This window comes from Oncorhynchus mykiss, chromosome 1 (genome assembly GCF_057628025.1).
Source record: "Oncorhynchus mykiss isolate SJ-2025 chromosome 1, ASM5762802v1, whole genome shotgun sequence".
In the NCBI taxonomy this organism is placed as follows: Eukaryota; Metazoa; Chordata; class Actinopteri; order Salmoniformes; family Salmonidae; genus Oncorhynchus; species Oncorhynchus mykiss.
The window spans coordinates 33,224,146-33,246,343 of NC_143022.1; the positions used below are offsets into that span (position 1 = coordinate 33,224,146).

Here is a 22,198-nt window from a genome sequence, read left to right on the forward strand (position 1 = left end):
TACTTGATGTACTCAAATGCTTGACTGCTAACATGTTTTTTTTTTCAGAGCTGGAGTAAGAATCTAATAGTGTCCAGTTAGACCAAGATATTTTTGTGAATATACAGTATTTACAAGGAAATGGTTTTTCCAGTCGTGACACTCACCCCTTACTGCCATGGTTGTTGAAGGCCTGAGCAAAGTAAGGTCGTGTCCGAGAACGGATTCAGTCCCACTAGGTAAGGAGGTCAAATCTCAGAAGAAGGCACAATTAATATATTGACATACTCAAAGGATATGCAAACTTCTAACAACTGAAGAAACACAACTGTAATGCAGTTATTCATACTTGTGAACTTGTGATTTCCTTCACAGTCATGGTCAATCCTCTTGTTCTCAATGAAGATCTGAAGTCTGTGGTAGTACTCCTCCATGTCACACTCCTTGTTGTACTGCATGGATGACACAGTAACATCAAAAGAATTCAGGTCATTGTGAATTTACTGTTTTATTTTGTGTGGATACAGTGCATCCCAATATGCATCAGATAAGACAGTTTCTAGTATCCTAGTTTCTCAGTAATTCCATACAGGCTATTGAAGTTGAAAACAAAATGTAGTATATCTATCTATCTACAGGGCCTAGTATGATGATAATATAATGCAACACAAAAATTGTTCAATAGCTTTTTATTGTAACAACACAAATTCTTTCACCTCCAGCACCCGTACTTCCCACGGCTATGGTAGAGTGTGTGTTTGTGTGGTGTGTGCATGTGATAGAGGGGGGTGGGGAGTGAGAGAAGAGCGAGAGAGAAGAAAATGTATTGTTTTCTCACAAACACACTTGAGACAACAATGCCCCTGAGATAGAATAGATTTATTAGCAAGAGGTAATCAGGAAACATACATTTTTTCTTTTTACAAAACTGGAAATATTTCTCAAGCTGTGGAAATAAACATAAGGGTTGAAAGATAATTCTCATACCACTGGGTATTGCTAACAGCAAAACGTTTGTTTGTTAATATTTCATTTATAAGAGTATGTGCACGTATAAGTGTATACAGTATATATATGTATATATATTGTTTTAATATTGTCTGATACAGTGTTGCATGCCTGCCATATGAGCTTTAAATGTTTCTAGACTGTACATGGTAAAAATACATACAAATATTCACAGAATAAGCACTACATTACTATATTCCTGCTAAGAGAATGATTATAGACAGGATTACAGTATATGCAAAACACTTTGAAGTTGTCTTCTACCTCTAAGTCATGGTTTCAAAATTACAATTGTTGTAGCATTTTGTGTTGACGCTTGGGATACAATGCTTTTCAGAGGTGTACTTGACACTGTTCCACATTAATAAATATGCAGGGCTGCATGTACAAAATGTACAGCATACATTTCAGCAAGGTGAATTAACAACAACAAAGTACAAAATACTTTCCTGTGTTCTTGTAACCCCTTGCCTTGTACTAATACTACAAAAATACCTTTTGAATGCTGCAGGCGGAGTAACTCATTCACTTACTTTTATCATACTCTTAAACAACAATGCATTTAACAGAGTGATATACGGTCACGTTCCACAATCACTGGAACAGCAAAAGGACATAGATCGTCTTTGAATGATACAGTATAATAGCGGAACAACCTTTTACTGTACACAAATATCACAAAGCCTGAAAATACTACAATTTCAAGGGTGTTGCTTTATTTTTCTTTAATATGTGTGCTCCGTTAAGTTTAAATTGAAAGCTAACACACATGTGCTTTTAAAAAGGGAAACAGCTACAATGGCATGCTCCAAGAATAGCAGCAAACTTCCCCAAACCCCTAGTCAAACAAGATGTCACCCCCAACTAATCATTATCAAACTGGAAGTACACTCGTATTGGAGATATAACGTACACTGGCTTATTACCAGCCATTTCAATTGCATGGATTAATAGAGTTTATTCTGCAAAACAAAATTGTATTTATGGCTACTTGACTTGAATTACTTCTGCAAATATACTGTAAGAGGTTTGTGATTTAACCGCCTGTTACAATGCAACATGCAACAGTAATGAAATAAAGCTACAAATATTGTTAATCATGTTTTAGGTTAGGGTGTATTCACACTTGACTTCAATGTTTTCAAAAGAAACCAGACCTTGCTGGTTCTTAGATAAAAGCTTGTTGTGTGGATATGCCCTTATATATTTGCTGTTCTTCATTCATTTCAGAGCAGATTCAGTACTGTACTGCAAGTCAGGAACTTCCTGTATCAGGCAAGTGTAATATCTTATTATGTAAGAATCACTCCTCATGACGACAAGACAAAGCTCTGTGGTGCTAGTGGCTCTCATATCTCAATTGTGACAAGATTACTCAAATGTTGATAGAAATTCAAATGGAAGCAAATAATCAAAGCAGGGAGGAGGCAGATTGATATAGAACAATTAAAGGAACACACATTGGTTTAGCCGCATCAATTTTGGGTTTAAAAATGTCCATGTCGTTTTACCTGGTTAGATTTTTACAATGCTACATCAGTTGCAGATAAACACATTATATCTATTTGAGTAAAGAGAACAATATTTCCTGTACAGTAGGACCCTGGCAGCAGGTGTGCTTACAGGAAGTGCAAAGTCCACAGTATGAAAAGGTGTCAATCAATTTCATTGGTTACAAAGGACACACCATTATGCAAGATCATTGTGACTTTAGTTATCACTCTAATAAGCCCAGTGAAATGGTCCTTGTTGCAGAGGAAAAATTAAATATTTCAACAACAATGTGACAATTAAATGAACATGTGTACATAAGATAACATCTCAAAACAACACATGTATAAAGAGCAAACATGTTAAACATGACTTAACACCAGTTATTGTTTATGTCTACTGTGTACGACATAGTTCTTTAACAGAGAGTACACTTTGGGAAACTGTCATCCTCTTCAGTTGTTGACTTTAGGCTCAATTCTGAGAGAGGCTTCATACAGGCTTTCTTCATCCAGAACAGAGCTGTTGTCCAGCAAATACTGTGCTGCCTAGACCAGGACAAATATACAGGTTCAGCAGGTTGGCTACAACTACGATAATCTATATGATGTGACTAATACCGACACTCAGGATTTCCCTCATGGCCATTGCCATTTTCTTCTGTTTCTCTTTATATGTACAATATAACAGAAGTTACCACGAAACAGCTTTAAAACTTTACCTTTGGCTGATGATCAATCTTGTATGCTGTTTGCTGGAATTGTCTAATTTCTCTGATGATATGTGAAATCTGCAGAGAGATAACAACATAAGCCATGTATACAATACAAAGCCACAGAACGCTTTTGAATATCTCTGTAACATTACATGAAGCAGAGCCGCTTACCATCCTCATCTTTGAGAAGTTTACTAATTTGTCCTCAGTGTAGTTGGGCGTCCCCTCCTCAATGAAAGCCAGATCAGTGAGGTACATCCCCAGGTATGGTACACAGGGAGGGTCACAGCTAAAATGAAAAACAGAAGTCACAAATTTGCTAATACTTTGATCGAGCCACTGCCCGAATGGCCAGTAACATTTTATTGGCTTTTGGCTTTTGTAGTTATTAGAACAAGCAGAAGAAACACTCACTTCTTTAAAGCCTCCCTCAGATTTTTGAACCTCCCCTCTGACGAAACCAACTTCTGCAGCTTGTCAATGACGGTTTTAGTCTGAGAGATTAAATAAAATACTGTGTCAAAATATTATGTTGGAAAACACGCAGGTATAATCACCATTGTTAAATTGATGTCTTATCGGTAGTAAGCTATAAGGATTCATAGAGGTCTGAGGTGTCATAACAAGCTGTTTATAAGAGTGTATTGAGGTCCCAGTGCAATGATAAAATATGTAATAATATTACTAGGACCAGGCTACGAGCCATCAGTGAGCTGGGTGTGTGTAGTGAAGAGATGTGGCCTTACCTGCTTGGACACTTTGAGCCAGGTCTTCTTGAGGCGGAACACAGAGCTGCGGTTGAGGGAGGAGGTGATCTCCAGCACAGCGTTGTAGTTATGGAGACAGCGGCAGATGTCCGCCACCGCCACCCACTTCTCCATCACCGCCACCCGCGTGGTCACATCGTCACAACGCAGGATCTCCGTGGCAATCAGGTTACTGATCTAACAGAGGCAAGACAGACAAGGAATAGCCATGTTCCTAATGCATAACAACCAAAGCCAAACACTGTAATAAAAAAAGTGAAAATGTACAGTTGTAATATTATGTTGGGGGGGTGGGCGTTGTTAGCTGCATACATCATTGAAGTGCTTTGTTGTTTTCATGATATATGGTGTCCTTTCAGTCTTGTCATTCTTCATCCAGCCTTGACCAAAGAACTCTCTGTAAAACAATATTGGAGGATCAAGTAGAAATAAATCTAATTTGTTCTCATTAATACTGCATAGTTGTTATTCAAAATCACTGTATGTCTCCCATATTGTATGTCTGTATGTATCATCAACTGAGAATACAACATGTGTTTGGGTGTCACTCACTCATATGGGATGACCTTAAATACCAGGTGGTCTAGTAGGGTGAGCTGCTCTGCTATCTCCAGGGCAGAATGGCTCTCAAATGCCTCTGCCTTCCCTACTGACGCCTAGTACACCCATAAAAGAGCATCAGTGGTAACCATTCTCAAGACGCGAGGTATGACAACTACTTCCCTATAATCTAACATTCCTGAGACACATACTTAACATATGTCAAGGAGAGATTGTCCTCTATTGACTCAATTACCATCTTTTGTAAAACACAGTGTCTTCTTTACATTACTGCCAGATCCACATGCAGTCATCCCACTCACCAGCTGTTTAACCTCCTCCAGGCTGATCTGATTGTCACCAGGGTCCTCCTGTGTCAGGGTCCTAATAGACCATACAACAGGTATGTATTTATAATGTGTTTCTCTTTACTCTGTACATCAGTGTTAATCAGCCCTATAGAAGTTATAGCCCATGTATTCAATGTTAGCAGTGTGTGTCTATAAGCTGAGGCGATGGTAGTGCTGGTAGGTACCTGATGATGTTGGCGGCTGCTTTCCTCTCCTGGGTCAGCAGCTCTGGGTCATGCATCACCTCCTCCAGGAAGGCTATGACCTTCAGCTTCAGCTCAGTGTTACTCTCAAAGTCCTGGAGGTCAATACAAATGCACACAAAAATGTTAACTGATTGGAAACCTGCACTCTATTTTACATTAGAAGTAGTGAATTATCATAACTATGTATCTGGAAGTGTTACCTGAGAGTGTTTTGACACCCAGTGCCTCAGAACATTTAGGACTCTGTTGGTTGCAGCCCTTCGGATGACAAACTCTTTGTCCCCATTCCTCTGGTCTGTTTGGAACCCTGCGTAAAATGTTTCAAAAACACCATGCAAATATCACACCTACATTTTTAATGACTATATCGATTTTTTTTTATCTTGAGAAGAACAAAAATGACATTAAAGTTCTCATGCTTTTGAAAATGTGGTATATTCAAATGGTCCCATTGTGGACAGAACTGATGTTTAACACGCTCTGTACCTGTGCTGGCCAGGGACATGCGGCGATACTTCTCCTTGGTGGGCGTGCCCTCATTGGCTCCTGCCGTGGCGATGGCGAAGGCGGAGGCTGCAGAGAGGGCACTGCGGTTGTTGTTGTCCATCTCAGGGCGACACGAAGACATCACTGTGCCATTGTTGTATGAGAACAGGGAGAATTCTACAGGGAGATACAATATGGAGACAGTTATACTGGCTGTAAAATGCCATGGGATTTATTTTAGTGAACTTAATTGATGTAATGCGATACCTTTACAATAAAGTACTATTGGTATAACATGGAAAGACCATTCCAAGCCAATAAATTGTTGAGATTATGACTGCCCTTGGACAGCCACTAAAGTGATCCATGATAGAGTCAGCTGCAACAACGGCAAAAACGGGTTGAATCAACATTGTTTCCACATAATTTCAACCCCCAAAAGTCTATATGATGACAGTGAATCAACATGGAAAAATTAATCAACCTAAGGGCATTTCTTATTTTCACTTAACTTTTAACCTAAATCCAATGACATGGTGACATTTTTTGTTGACTTCACATTGAATTCACAATAGTTGACAATTCAGCCAAATTTAAATCAATACTAGACGTTAAACGGACGTCTGTGTCCAGTGGATCACTGTGGATCACTGTGGATCACTGTGGATCACTGTGGATCACTGTGGATCACTACTACTTCAGTAGGTACTGCAACTCTAACCTTTTCGCTGAGATTTAAGAGGTAGTTGACAACATTTAGCAAGCAACATTAATCTTGATATGCTACTAAATGGATCTTACCCAAAAAGGCATTAGCTATTGTGTCAGTTTAATTCATTGTGTAACAGGACAGGTTTTCATTTATTCTGTCTCCAGTAGAGGGCAGCAGAATCCAAGAGCACCACATTCTCTCCCAGTAGAACATAGACTTTACATGAGGCTTTGATATTTAAGATGGGTGTAGCTAAATATAGCCACCAATATCAGCATAATGGAAGAATGGACTGGTTTCTGTGCACACTGTCTGCACACTGACTTACAATAATCATTCATTAACAAATAAAATTGAGCTTTATGGTGAGAGTAATATAAAACTAATCTGAGTACAATTTAGTGGAGCGACTTACATGACCAATTTGGTTTTAGTGCCTTGCTTAAGGGCACATCAACAGATTTTTCACCTAGGCGGCTCAGGGAATCAAACCAGCAACCTTTCCGTTACTGGCCCAATGCTCATTACTGCTAGGCTACCTGCTGCCCCGGTACTGTCAATGCAAATTATGGCAGATTTCGATTCACCTTTGACCTGGTGTACATTCTGTCCTGAGAGCAGGAAGACAGACAGCAGAGCTTTCTTCACTGACTGTCTTGTACTAAAACAACCTCGTTACCGGGGGCGGCAGGCAGGGAAACACGCTCATACTGTAGTTGCTATGACACAAGTATCCCCAACACCTACTCATTCCCAGCGTTGGCTTTCCCTGCATGTTCATATTCTCTCCACCGAATTAGTCTGCATGAATTTTATCTTGTGTGGCAGAGATCACTGCACATAGAATTGAGCATTTCTGCAGTGTATGCACCATGCCACTGACAATTGAATAGGCATAGAACACTCAAATAATAATTTTCTATATCACTTTTGACTCTTTATTAGAAAAACAGAGATAGAGAAAAAACATGAATAAGATATATATATATATATATATATATACACAGTGTCTTCGGAAAGTATTCAGACCCCTTGACTTTTTCCACATTTTGTTACGTTACATCCTTATTCTAAAATTGATTAAATTCAAATCCTTGAGATGTTTCTACAACTTGATTGGAGTTCACCTGTGGTAAATTAAATTGATTGGACATGATTTGGAAAGGCACACAACTGTCTATATAAGGTCCCACAGTTGACAGTGCATGTCAGAGCAAAAACCAAGCCATGAGGTCGAAGGAATTGTTTCATAGAGCTCCGAGACAGGATTGTGTCGAAGCACAGATATGGGGAAGCGTACCAAAAAATGTCTGCAGTATTGAAGGTCCCCAAGAACACAGTGGCCTCCATTATTCTTTAATGGAAGAAGTTTGGAACCACCAAGACTCTTCCTAGAGCTGGCCGCCCGGCCAAACTGAGCAATCAGGGGAGAAGGGCCTTGGTCAGGGAGGTGACCAAGAACCCGATGGTCACTCTGATAGAGCTCTAGAGTTCTTCTGTGGAGATGGGAGAACTTACCAGAAGGACAAACATCTCTGCAGCACTGCGATTAGCATGAGGTTGTAAGTAACAAGAACATTTCCCAGGACATAGACATATCTGATATTGGCAGAAAGCTTACATTCTTGCCAATATAACTGCACTGTCCAATTTACAATATCATGCTATTGTTTGAGGAGAGTGCACAATTTTGAACATGAAAAGATATTCAAAAACAGATTAGGCACATTTGGGCAGTCTTGATACAAAAATTTGAACCGCAATGCAAAGGTTCATTGGATCGGTCTAAAACTTTGCACATACACTGCAGCCATCTAGGGGCCAAAACCGAAATTGCACCTGGGCTGGAATAATACATTATGGCCTTTCTCTTGTATCTCAAAGACGATGGTACAAAAAAAATACAAAAGAACGGTTGGTTTTTTCTTTGTGTTATCTTTTACCAGATCTATTGTGTAATATTATTGTTATTACATTCCTTTCACATTTCCACAAACTTCAAAAGTGTTTTCTTTCAAATGGTACCAAGAATATGCATATCTTTGCTTCAGAGCCTGAGCTACAGGCAGTTAGATTTGGGTATGTCATTTTAGGAGAAAATTGAAAAAAAGCGGCGAATCCTTAAGAGGTTTTAAAGGCAGAGGGTCCAGACGGAAGCCACTCCTTAGGACCTCAGGACCGCGCAGGACCTCAGATTCGGGTGAAGGTTCACCTTACAACAGGATAAAAACCCTAAGCACACAACCAACACAAATCAGGTGTGGCTTCGGGACAAGTCTCTGAATGTGGTGTGGGGATGCTTTGCTGGTGACACTGTCTGTGATTTATTTTGAATTCAAGGCACACTTAACCAGCATGGCTACCACAGCATTCTGCAATGATATGCCATCCCATCTGGTTTGTGCTTGGTGGGACTATCATTTGTTTTTCAACTGGACAATGACCCAACACACCTCCAGGCTGTGTACGGGCTATTTGACTAAGGAGAGTGATGGAGTGTTGCATCAGATGACCTGGCCGCCACAATCACCCGACCTCAACCCAATTGAGATGGTTTGGATGAGTTGGACCACAGAGTGAAGGAAAAGCAGCCAACAGGTGCTCAGCATATGTGCGAACTCCTTCAAGACTGTTGGAAAAGCATTCCAGGTGAAGCTGGTTGAGAGAATTCCAAGAGTGTGCAAAGCTGCCATCAAGGCAAAGGGTGGCTACTTTGAAGAATCTAAAATCTAAACTATATTTTGATTTGTTTAACACTTTTTTGGTTACTACATGATTCCATGTGTGTTATTTAATAGTTTTGATGTCTTCACTATTATTCTATAATGTAGAAAATAGTCAAAATAAAGGAAAACCTTTGAATGAGTAGGTGTGTCCAAACTTTTGACTAGTACCGTATATATATATATATATATATATTTTTTTTACCTTTATTTAACTAGGCAAGTCAGTTAAGAACAAATTCTTATTTTCAATGACGGCCTTAACTGCCTGTTCAGGGGAAGAACGACAGATTTGTACGTTGTCAGCTCAGGGATTTGAACTTGCAACCTTTCGGTTACTAGTCCAATGCTCTAACCACTAGGGTACCCTGCCGCCCCGGGATGTATGTATATATGTATGTATATATACATTGTATATACATTGCCTTCAGAAAGTATTCAGACCCCTTGACTTTTTTCACATTTTGATAGGTTACAGCCTCATTCTAAAATGGATTAAATATGTTTTTCCCCCGCATCAATCTACACACAATGCCCAATAATGACAAAGCAAAAACATTTATTTTGACATTTTTGCTATTGTTATTTTCAAAAAACCCTGACATATCACATTTAAATAAGAATTCTGACCCTTTACTCAGTACTTTGTTGAAGCACCTTTAGCAGTGAGTACATTCTCGAGTCCTCTTGGGTATGATGCTACAAGCTTGGCACACCTGTATTTGGGGAGTTTCTCCTATTCTTCTTTGCATATCCTCTCAAGCTCTGGCCGCTCAAGGACATTCAGAGACTTGTCCCGAAGTCACTCCTGTGTTGTATTGGCTGTGTGCTTAGGGTCGTTGTCCTGATGGAAGGTGAACCTTTGCACCAGTTTGAGGTCCTGAGCACTCTGGAGCAAGTTATAATCAAGGATCTCTCTGTACATTGCTCTTTCCCTCGATCCTGATGAGTCTCCCAGTCCCATCTTGGCAAACTCCAAGGGGGCTGTCATGTGCATTTAACTGAGGAGTGACTTCCATCTGGTCACCCCACCATAAAAGCCTGATTTGTGGAGTGCTGCAGAGATGGTTGTCCTTCTGGAAGGTTTTCCTATCTCCACAGGAGTCAGAGTGACCATCGGGTTCTTGGTCACCTCCCTGACCAAGACCCTTCTCCACCGATTTCTCAGTTTGGTCGGGCGGCCAGCAATATGAAGAGTCTTGGTGGTTCCAAACTTCTTCCATTAAATAATGATGGATGCCACTGTGTTCTTGGGGACCTTCAATGCCGCAGACATTTTTTGGTACCCTTCCACAGATTTGTCCCTCGACACAATCCTGTCTCGGGGCTCTACGGACAACTCTTTGACATGCACTGTCAACTGTGCGACCTTATATAGACAGGTGTGTGCCTTTCCAAATTATGTCCAATCCACTGAAATTACCACAGATGGACTCTAATCAAGTTGTAGCAACATCTCAAGGATGATCAATGGAAACAAGATGCATCTCAATTTTGAGTCTCATAGCAAAGGGTCAGAATAGTTCATTTGCAAACATAAAAAAAAAATCTGTTTTGCCTTTGTCATTATGGGGTATTGTGAGAAGATTACTAAGGATTGTTTTTCTTCATTTTAGAATAAGGCTGTAACGTAGCAAAATGTGGAAAAAACTCAAAGGGGTCTGAATACATTCCGAAGGTACTTTACATACACTACCATTCAAAAGTTTGGGATCACTTAGAAATGTCCTTGTTTTTGAAAGAAAAGCACAAGAAAAGAAAAGGAAAAGGCCAGCAACGCAGAGTCGCCTCTACACTTTTGACGTTGAGACGGGTGTTTTGAAGGTACTCTTTAATGAAGCTGCCACTTGTGAGGAGTCTGTTTCTCAAACTAGACACTCTAATGTACTTGTCCTCTTGCCCAGTTGTGCACCCAATCCTCTTTCTATTCTGTTTAGAGACAGATTGCGTTGTTCTGTGAAGTGAGTAGTACACAGCGTTGTACGAGATCTTCAGTTTCTTGGTAATTTCTCGCATGGAATATCCTTAATTTCTTAGAACAATAATAGAAAGTTATTTGTTTCTGGCCATTTTGAGCCTGTAATCGAACACTAACATAATTGCAAAAGGATTTTCTAATGATCCTTTAAAAATGATAAACTTGGATTAGCTAACACAATGTGCCATTGGAACACAGGAGTGAGGGTGGCTTATAATGGGCCTCTGTACGCCCATGTAGATATTCCATAAAAAAACAACCGTTTCCAGCGACAATAGTCATTTACAACATTAACAATGTCTACACTGTAATTCTGATCAATTTGATGTTATTTTAATGGACGAAAAAAAATGGCTTTTCTTTCAAAAACAAGGACATTTCTAAGTGACCCCAAACTTTTGAACGGTAGTGTCACCATCTTAAATAAGCATGCCCCATTCAAAACATGTAGAACCAGGAACAGATATAGCCCCTGGTTCACTCCAGAACTGACTGCCCTTGACAGCACAAAAACTTCCTGTGGTGTACTGCGTTAGCATTGAATAGCCCCCGCGATATGAAACTTTTCAGGGAAGTTAGGAACCAATATACACAGGCAGTTAGGAAAGCAAAGGCTAGCTTTTTCAAGCAGAAATTGGCATCATGTAGCACAAACTCAAAGAACTTCTGGGACACTGTAAAGTCCATGGAGAATAAGAGCACCTCCTCCCAGCTGCCCACTGCACTGAGACTAGGAAACACTGTCACCACCGATGAATCCACAGTAATTGAGAATTTCAATAAGAATTTTTCTACGGCTGGCCATGCTTTCCACTTGGCTACCCCTACCCCGGTCAACAGCTCTGCACCCCCCACAGCAACGTGCCCAAGCCTTCCACATTTCTCCTTCACCCAAATCCAGATAGCAAATGTTCTGAAAGAGCTGCAAAATCTGGACCCCTACAAATCAGCTGGGCTAGACAATCTGGACCCTCTCTTTCTAAAATGATCCGCCGCAATTGTTGCAACCCCTATTACTAGCCTGTTCAATCTCTCTTTCGTATCGTCTGAGAACCCCAAAGATTGGAAAGCTGCCGCGGTCATCCCCCTCTTCAAAGGGGGAGACACTCTAGACCCAAACTGTTACAGACCTACACCTTTCTAAGGTCTTCGAAAGCCAAGTTAACAAACAGATCACCGACCATTTTGAATCCCACCGTACCTTCTCTACCTTCTCTACCACCTACCTTCCGCTATGCAATCTGGTTTCCGAGCTGGTCATGGGTGCACCTCAGCCACGCTCAAGGTCCTAAACGATATCATAACCGCCATCAATAAAAGACAATACTATGCAGCCGTATTCATCGACCCATTCAATTCAATTCTCACGCCCTTATTTCTCTGTATACATCAATGATGATTCTCTGATCCACCTCTATGCAGACGACACCAACTAACCTCCAGACAAGCTTCAATGCCATACAACTCTCCTTCCGTGGCCTCCAACTGCTCTTAAATGCAAGCAAAACTAAATGCATGCTCTTCATCCGATCGCTGCCCGCACCTGCCCGCCCGTCCAGCATCACTACTCTGGACGGTTCTGACCTAGAATATGTGGACAACTACAAATACCTAGCTAGGTGTCTGGTTAGACTGTAAACTCTCCTTCCAGACTCACATTAATCATCTCCAATCCAAAATTAAATCTAGAATCGGCTTCCTATTTCGCAACAAAGCCTCCTTCACTCATGCTGCCAAACATACCTTAGTAAAACTGACCATCCTACCAATCCTTGACTTCGGCGATGTAATTTACAAAATAGCCTCCAACACTCTACTCAGCAAATTGTATGCAGTCTATCCCAGTGCCATCCGTTTTGTCACCAACGCCCCATATACTACCCCCTACTGCGACCTGTATGCTCTCGTTGATTGGCCCTTGCTTCATATTCGTCGCCAAACCCACTGGCTCCAGGTCATCTGTAAGTCTTTGTTAGTTAAAGCCCCGCCTTATCTCAGCTCACTGTTCACCTTAGCAACAGGTATATTTCACTGGTCACCCCCAAACCTAATTCCTCCTTTGGCTGCGTTTCCTTCCAATTCCCTGCTGCCAATGACTGGAACGAATTGCAAAAATCACTGATGCTGGAGACTCAAATCTCCCTCACTAACTTTACGCATCAGCTGTCAGAGCAGCTTACAGATCATTGCACATGTACATAGCCAATCTGCAAATAGCCCATCCAACTACCTCATCCCCATATTGTTATTATTATTTTTGCTCCTTTGCACCCCAGTATCTCTACTCGCACATTCATCTTCTGCACATCTATCACTCCAGTGTTTAATTGCTAAATTGTAATTAGTTCGCCACTACAGCCTATTTATTGCCTTACCTCCCTAATCTTACCTCATTTGCGCACACTGTATATAGACTTTTCTATTGTGTTATTGACTGTACGTTTGTTTAATCCATGTGTAACTCTGTGTTGTTGTTTGTGTCGCACTGCTTTGCTTTATCTTGGCCAGGTCGCTGTTGTAAATGGGAACTTGTAAATGGGAGCCTTGTAGTTGTAAATGGGAACTTGTAAATGGGAGCCTTGTAGTTGTAAATGGGAACTTGCTCTCAACTTAAATAAAGGTAAAATAAATAAATAAATAAATAAAAGTAACAACCCCTTAAAACTGTATGTTTTGATTTCGTATCACTGACTCTGTTTAACAGAGGAAACAGGAAACTAAGCGTATGTTGCGGGTCAGTACTTGACAGGAGAGCCGTTTGAGTCATTGATAAATGTGACCCGTTTCAGGAAACTAAGCGTATGTTGCGGGTCAGTACTTGACAGGAGAGCCGTTTGAGTCATTGATAAATGTGACCCGTTTCAGGAAACTAAGCGTATGTTGCGGGTCAGTACTTGACAGGAGAGCCGTTTGAACGTTTTCTTTTGTTTTTTTATCAAAATGCGTTTTTGGGCAGAAACGTCTTCTTGAACATGTGAACTTTCACGTGCCTTAATAACAAACTTGTATGCCATTTGTAAATACGAATAAAATGGTTCAATTATGAGCCTAGTTGGAATATGTTAATTATATAAAGCAGCATGGGTAATCATCTGCCAGAGAGTAGCCCCAATCGACCCGAGCCCAAGTGATACATTTGGGCCAGATAACTAACACCGGAATCCGCCCGAGCCCCAAGTAATATATTTGGGCCAGATAACTCATACAGGAATCGGCCCAAGCACAATCCCTGCATCCTAGCCATAAGTAATACTGCTGAAGGCGGCTCAGACTAGGGCCACATGATTCGGCCGAGTCTGACTCTCAGCCGGAGCTGGCCCAGATCCACTGTGATGGCTGGGTAACCAGTACTGCTAGGGCGAGTAAAATGGTCAGAGTGGGGTGTTCTTTCATTATGTGTCTGGAAGTAGCTAACAAGCTAGCCAATGTTAGCCAGTTAGCTCGGTGCTTGACTGCCGTTGTGAGGTCAGAACGTTCGGATCAGCCAGAGCGTCAGGTATGCGCTCTGAATGCGAAACGCTCTGAATTTAGGAACGGACAATCTGACAAGACAGTTGCAGTCACCAATGCTCTCGAAAACATAACAGCCTAACCAGGTCTGCTTGGGCGAGTAATGTTCCGTGAGCTGTTTTCTCTCACTTAGATGTCTGGAAGTAGCTAGCAAGTTAGCTTGGGTGCTTGACTGCTGTTAGTACATTCGGATCAACCCTTAAAGAGATGGGTGGGGCTAAAGCTTAAGAGGGTGTGAACAATGCTGAATGGGTGTAGACAAAGAGGGCTCTCCAATAGTAGTACCAAAACATTAAAAGGTAATTTTCTCAAAACTGAGCTTACAAGTTTACCAACTTTCAAAACAAAATTACTTTTCCATTGTTCCTGTAGTGTGTGATATACCATTTTGTAACTCTGAGTCTCTACTTTTATCCAATATAAAAAAGGCAATTTCAAATTTTCCTACATAAGATCGATTAGAGCCGGTCGGTCACACATATGGTATTTTGGCTGAGAGGAGGATGCAGATAGCTTGCCAGCATGTGATTCAGGTGCTCTGGTATCATGGCATGAGTGATAACAACACCACTGTGCTGTCTGGGACACAATGTACCTGAGGAGTTTTTGCACTTCACGTTTTTTTGAGGAGTGGTTGGCGACTTGATAGGAGACGTTTCTGGGTCTGCATCATCGCTCTGGCTTTGGTCAATGTCACTTTCCTCCGGAACTGAAATATCTACACCAAGCGCAAAACAGGTCAGCAAATACCACAATCTAGACACCTGTCATGATTCAAAACAGGTCAGCAAATACCACATTCTAGACACCTGTCATGATTACAATTCTGAACCCTCATTCTATATTCAAATAAATAGCCCAACATTCCTCTTTAGAAGCATCAATAAGGACATAAATCCCCCCATCTCCACAGTGCAGATTAGCTGGCTTACCTTGTTTAGACACAGTGGTCTCCTCTGCCTTGTCCGTCTTGCCCTCTCCCTCAGCAGGGATCTTGCTGGTGATGGGACTGGTGACATATAACTTGTTGATGTCCAGGGTGGTCTTGCTGAAGGGGGACATGGAGGAGTACATGCTTGCATAGCCATTGGAGGAGCAGCTGAGGGCGGCCAGGTCCAGAGCCTTTCCCCCAGTGATGATGGGGATGTTGAGGGAGAGTTTACGCCGGCGGTTGGGGGACGATGTCTTGGTGATGGCCAGAGGAGGGGGGGAAGAGAACTTACGGCTGGCCCTGGGGGATTTGGGTGGCTCCCCATATAGGAGTTTATTGTTCTGACTGCTGGCGAAGAACAACTCCAGGGATCTGCATCAGGAAAAAACAACACATTTTATTCTAGTCAGAAGAATGTATTGTAGCTATGTACTTCAGCACTTCAGTGTGTTGCAAATAACTAAGACATCTGAATTATACACGTCTTTCTGTGTTAAATATAGAAATCAATACATTGTCAACAGCGACAACACAAGGCAACATGGTATTTCTGCAATAAAAGTAAAAAAATCTGATACAATGTTGCAGAAGACCTCTCCCACTCACTGCCACCCTCCTCTAGACCTCATGAGTTCCCATAAATAGCACAGCAAGTGACACCGCGAGCGAGCAGCCATGCTGCTGACACAAGCATCAGAGTGGCGGTGGCTCACAGAGACATGACAGGCTCCACAGGAGAACATGCTGCAGGGTGTGGGCATGGGGAGGGAGCTCCCCCTGATAAGAGCCTTGGAGCTGGGCTCACTATCCTAGGCCGGAGAAGGGGTCTGCTCTGCTCTGGCCGACAACACGGACCATAAATATTTCATACTATAGATCCTCTGCAGACCAGGGGAGGGTGGGGTCCTGCAGCAGAGAGACCGGTTGCTAAGGTGACAGCGACAGAGCCCCGCTGAGACGCTCTTAGGCAAGCAGGAGAAGAGTCTGGGCCCAATTACTGCCTTCTCACACAGAACACACCACACTGACACACACAGACATGACCTCACCTCACCTCACCCTCACACACACACGCACACACACGCACGCACCCACCCACCCACCCACCCACATCCAAACATAAACGCACACACACACACATAGACACATAGACACAGGACGTGGTTAAAAATACCTAATACTGTGGGCTGTGGAAGTAGAGCTGTGAGGGAATCAGTGGTGGGCTAAAAGAGATAGAGGCAGCCAGAGGAGGCCAGAGGCTGCTGGGCCTGTCAGGGGATGTTATCGTCATCAGCCCTAACTACAGCCCTCTTTACTGTGTCGGGGACATTGCAATGCAAAAACACTGACAATGTATCTTCTTTAAACAGCTAAAGCACTACGCATGAGATAGATCTAGACATTTTGCTGACTGTGTTTGTCAAAGTCAAGGCTAAAGCACTAGCAGCTCCTTTATGGCCTTACCGGGCTGGGATGGCACTGATGGGTTTCTTGTAGATGGTGATGAGTTTGTCCAGCACCACGTTGGCGCTGGTGAACACGCGGTAGGAGTGCAGGAAGGTGTTGAGAAAGTCAATGGAGAGGAAGCGCAGGTCTGTCAGCCTCTCCAGGAGTCTCTCCACGCTGGCATAGCGGATCTGCAACACCTTACACGAGTTCATCATCTTACTGAAACGGATGTCCACGTCGTCACAGTACAGGCTGGCGTCGGACCTGCTCACAGAAAAACACACAAACACATATGAAAACACTAGAACACACAAATAAAGACATCACACAGATCTGCCTGTTGCATGAAAATCTCATTGACTGTTTTGCTGTGATTGTGAACGGGGCTCACTTGATCATCTGTGGCACGGTGACTTTAGAGTTCTCCTCAAATGCGTTCATCATAAGCCCATTGCAGCGGATGTTGTCTATGCACTGTAAGAGAGAAGAAGAGAAGGCATGAGGGAGAGGAAAGGTGTGAGTACAGCCACTCTGCAGACAGACACCCGTGTATCCCTGCTGGAGAGAGACAGATGCAATGCATGCAGAGCAGAACAGACATGCCTGGCTGATGTCACTGGTCCATGCAGATTTCTCCTGCCGCGAGGAGGCCACCAGGATCACTGTAAACGACTGGCCTTCTTTAGGCTCCACCACGATCTTAAAGTCCAGATGCTCCATGTCCTGTACACCCTTGTCTGGTTTGGCTTTGGGCAAAACAAAAACAGAGGTGAATAGGAGAAATGGGTCATTACTATGGCATAAATGAGAGGTTTATTGTACTTATTGTAAGAAGAGATGAACCTTGCAGGGAGTCTATAGTATCAATCAAATTGTGACACTACATCTTGTACCATATCTTACACTGTGCATACAGGAATCATACATTATACAGCACTGTATATATGCTCCATATTTCAGTGAGGTAGGATTGAAACATTGTGGTGCTTACACTCATCATCTGTCCCCTCGGGGTCTTCCAGAAGAGTGCAGTCAATAAGAGAGACCACGCCATTCTGAGAACAACAATATGCATTAGCACACTCACAACCACATTCTATGAATCCCCTCCACTACTGAATAATCAATAACAATATCACTGACATTATTATGTAGCTCAACAACTTTCAACACATGTAGGTCAATAAACAGATGAAATCAGATACAGTCAAATGACCAAAACTGGGGTGGTAGCCTAGTGGTTAGAGTGTTGCACTAGTAACCCAAAAGCTTGCAAGATCACATCCCTGAGCTGACAAAGTAATATCTGTCATTTTGCCTCTGAACAAGGCAGTTAAACCACAATTCCTAGGCTGTCATTGAAAATAAGAATTTGTTCTTAACTGACTTGCCTAGTTAAATAAAGGTAAAATATTTTTTTTTTGTGGCCTCATGGGTGGAATTGTATTATTATTTGTCATCATTTCATAATTAATAAACATTTACAAAAACCAACCAGAAATCCGGTGTTTCTATATCAAACGTTTTTTTTTACATTTTATTTCAGTCTTCTGTGCTGTACAGTGGGGCAAAAAAGTATTTAGTCAGCCACCAATTGTGCAAGTTCTCCCACTTAAAAAGATGAGAGAGGCCTGTAATTTTCATCATAGGTAAACTTCAACTATGACAGGCAAAATGAGAAAAAAATACTTTTGTTATTGACCAAATACTTTTTTCCACCATAATTTGCAAATAAATTCATAAAAAATCCTACAATGTGATTTTCAGGATTTTTTTTCTAATTGTGTCTGTCATAGTGGAAGTGTACCTATGACGAACATTACAGGCCTCTCTCATCTTTTTAAGTGGGAGAACTTGCACAATTGGTGGCCGACTAAATACTTTTTTGCCCCACTGTATATAAAGTGTAATATTGGGATAAAAACTTACAATGTACACATTTGAACTCTATATCTGACATGTTATACTTTTGGGTAAGTAGACAGGGTCTGAGAGGCAGAAAATCCATCTCTATGATAGTGTCCTTATGTGGGATCTGGGGTTCCTTTGTGGATCTTCTCTAAGGTGTATACTTTTGTTACAAAGTAGATTTGTTTAAGACTACCAAGAAACACTCTGTGTGACCCGAATTAGCCCAGTGCAGTAAAATAATTAATTCATTAATAAGGCCTTCTTTTGAGGGCCTAGTTTTAACCTAATACAGTGGCCTGAAACTCAAGGTTTTCAGGCCTGAAAGTCACATTATGATAGCTTGCAAAGTGATGTGCAATTCCTATTGGAATCTAGCCAAAGTGGGTATATCTAACATTTTGAATGAATGACTGCAAGGTTGGGAAGACTAACATATGAACCAACTTAACTTGACAACCATTTCAGTAATGGGTGCAATAAGTCCACATATCAGATTGGAAGAGTATAGAAAAATGTACACTAGCGTTCAAAGGTTTAGGGTCACTTAGAAATGTCCTTGCTTTTGAAAGAATATCACATTTTTTGTCCATTAAAATAACATCAAATTGATCAGAAATATAGTGTAGACATTGTTAATGTTGTAAATGACTATTGTAGCTGGAAACAGCTGATCAACTTAATGGAATATCTACATAGGCGTACAGAGGCCCATTATCAGCAACCATCACTCCTGTGTTCCAATGGCACGTTGTGTTAGCTAATCCAAGTTTACCACTTTAAAAGGCTAATTGATCATAAGAAAACCCTTTTGCAATTATGTTAGCACAGCTGAAAACTCTCGTTCTGATTAAAGAAGCAATAAAACTGGCCTTCTTTAGACTATCTGAGCATCTGGAGCATCAGCATTTGTGGGTTCAAAATGTCCAGAAACAAATAACTTTCTTCTGAAACTCATCAGTCTATTGGTGTTCGGAGAAATGAAGGCTATTCCATGCGAGACATTGCCAAGAAACTGAAGATCTCATACAATGCTGTGTACTACTCCCTTCACAGAACAGCGCAAGTGACTCTAACCAGAATAGAAAGAGGAGTGGGAGGCCCCGGTGCACAACTGAACAAGATAAAAAAGTACATTTGAGTGTCTAGTTTGAGAAACAGACACCTTACAAGTCCTCAACTGGCAGCATCATTAAATTGTACTCACAAAACCCCAGTCTCAACGACAACAGTGAAGAGGCGACTTCGGGATGCTGAGAGGCGAGTTGCAAAGAAAAAGCCATATCTCAGACTGGCCAATAAAAAGCAAAGATACAGATGGGCAAAAGAACACAGACACTGGACAGAGGAACTCTGCCAAGAAGGCCAGCATCCCGGAGTTGCCTCTTCACTGTTGACGTTGAGACTGGTGTTTTGCGGGTACTGTTTAATGTAGCTGCCAGTCCAAGTTCATCATTTTGATGAACTTGGACTAATGTTAAAATGATAAACTTGGATTAGCTAACACAACGTGCCATTGGAAAACAGGAGTGATGGTTGCTGATAATGGGCCTCTGTACGCCTATGTAGATATTCCATAAGAAATCTACAATTTCCAGCTACAAAAGTCATTTACAACATTAACAATGTCTACACTGTATTTCTGATAAATTTGATGTTATTTTAATGGACAAAAAATGCGCTTTTCTATCAAAAACAAGGACATTTCTAAGTGACCCCAAACTTTTGAACGGTAGTGTATGTTATTTATAGATTAGTAGAATAATAATAATTAATAATTAATTAATCAATGTACATGCAAAAACATAGACATTGAAACAAACGATTCTAAAAACCAACCAGCACTAGAGAATTCTGGGAAATATAATGTTTTTGGTTTAACACTGGTTATTAACACCAACACTGGGGTTCTTTTACACATCATGAGTGTTAATTTAACACCTGAATAAACACTAAAAATGTTACACTGAAAAAGTACGGCCAATTTGCTGTGTATTAACTAAAGCCTTATCTGTGTATTGTATCCCCTGAATGTTATTTGATTTTACATTAAGCTCTGGGAGTTTGGTCAATGATGCATCTTGAGAGATTGTATAGCAGGCTCAGCAGCCCAGGGCACACCCACCTTGGTGAGGTGCAGTTTTCCTCCAGAGCCCCTGGTGCAGATAATGACATGCTTAGAGAAGAGGAAGCACTGCCTCTCCCCCTCCTTCTTCAGAGACAGAGAGCCCAGTCGCCCACGGGTGATCTTGCCCTTCTCACTCATTGGCACCTGGATGAGAGAGCCTGTATGGCAGGAGAGGGAGAGAGACAGCAAGGGGCCCTGTCAGTGACGAGAGGACCACAAATCAACTGTACTGCAAGACTGGGAGAGGCCTCCCCTCACCTGTTCACTGACTGGGGGGATATATACATACTATAGGGTTAAACCATTTCTCTATATGTTTTGCCTCTTCTTCTTTAAACGTCCATCAAAGACTGTTGGGGATGTATGACATTTACAAACCCTGACTCATCGTCGTATTGCCTCCTAACAGTCTAATTACCCTTGGAAATGAAAGATTCGGCCCACTCTCAGTACATGCTGTTCTTCAGAGACAGACAGGATTATATGGCCCAACCCTCTGGTTAAGTCTTTCCCTTATGGAGGCTCAGGTAGGGCTATGGATGTTTGAAGTTGTGAGAACACAAAGGGGCTGGCAGTCAAACAGTTGAGAGGCAGAAAATCCATCTCTATGATAGTGTCCTTATGTGGGATCTGGGGTTTCTTTGTGGATCTTCTCTAAGGGCTTACCTTGTCTGACGAATGTCTGGCTGGTGTCAAGGAGGATCTCGCAGCCTTCTACGATCATGCGCTCAATGGCCAGGTTCTTCCTGATGTTCTCTGTCTCGCTCACCTCATCATGCATGATTCTAGGTTCAGATTTGGAATGTCATTGTATTTACTTTGTCAGTGTGTATACATTCTGTACAATAAGCAATTATCATACTGCGTTTGTGTTTAACAACTTAGGAAAGCGTTGATTAACTGAGGTGTCCTGTGTGCTGCTTGGTGCAATAAGGTGGTAAGGCAGGTATACCTGGACAGCTCCTCCAGCTTTGACTTGGCATAGTCCAGACTCGTCCTCTCCACATGCTCATGTGGTGTGTGGGCCAGGAGCTCATGGAGTGTAAGAATGTAGCGGGGAATCTGGAATGACAGGGAATGAATAGGGGCAGGTGAGTCACACACACTTGCATACAAGATTGCGTGCAAACACACACACACACAAACTCGTAGCAGCAGATCAGTGGGGAGCTCTATGCACATCCACAGTCATCAGCAGAAATTTATTACCAACACAGCAGAGCCCAAAGTAGACCCCAGTGGAGCAGACTGCACTGAAACTGCATGCCTTGCCAGAAAAGAGCCATTATGAAAACCTGTACTTCACAAACAACCGGT

The 22,198-nt window shown here is 41.8% G+C and overlaps 1 protein-coding gene across 1 annotated transcript in view; it reads right to left on the reverse strand.

The window, feature by feature from the left end:
* Positions 1 to 840: 840 nt before the first annotated feature.
* LOC110521239 (ras-specific guanine nucleotide-releasing factor 1-like) overlaps positions 841 to 22,198 on the reverse strand; it is a 32,798-nt gene continuing 11,440 nt past the window's right edge. Inside the window, exons 8-27 of the mRNA XM_021598687.3 lie at positions 21,834 to 21,943; positions 21,548 to 21,666; positions 20,879 to 21,039; positions 17,837 to 17,900; positions 17,449 to 17,591; positions 17,237 to 17,319; positions 16,861 to 17,109; positions 15,398 to 15,768; positions 15,061 to 15,183; positions 5,543 to 5,719; positions 5,257 to 5,363; positions 5,036 to 5,148; positions 4,824 to 4,884; positions 4,513 to 4,616; positions 4,273 to 4,357; positions 3,940 to 4,137; positions 3,608 to 3,687; positions 3,365 to 3,482; positions 3,200 to 3,268; positions 841 to 3,026 (exon numbers count right to left, since the gene is read on the reverse strand). Coding sequence (XP_021454362.1) covers positions 2,934 to 3,026; positions 3,200 to 3,268; positions 3,365 to 3,482; positions 3,608 to 3,687; positions 3,940 to 4,137; positions 4,273 to 4,357; positions 4,513 to 4,616; positions 4,824 to 4,884; positions 5,036 to 5,148; positions 5,257 to 5,363; positions 5,543 to 5,719; positions 15,061 to 15,183; positions 15,398 to 15,768; positions 16,861 to 17,109; positions 17,237 to 17,319; positions 17,449 to 17,591; positions 17,837 to 17,900; positions 20,879 to 21,039; positions 21,548 to 21,666; positions 21,834 to 21,943 — 2,628 coding nt within the window. The 3' untranslated portion in view covers positions 841 to 2,933. The remainder of the gene's footprint in view (positions 3,027 to 3,199; positions 3,269 to 3,364; positions 3,483 to 3,607; positions 3,688 to 3,939; positions 4,138 to 4,272; positions 4,358 to 4,512; positions 4,617 to 4,823; positions 4,885 to 5,035; positions 5,149 to 5,256; positions 5,364 to 5,542; positions 5,720 to 15,060; positions 15,184 to 15,397; positions 15,769 to 16,860; positions 17,110 to 17,236; positions 17,320 to 17,448; positions 17,592 to 17,836; positions 17,901 to 20,878; positions 21,040 to 21,547; positions 21,667 to 21,833; positions 21,944 to 22,198) is intronic.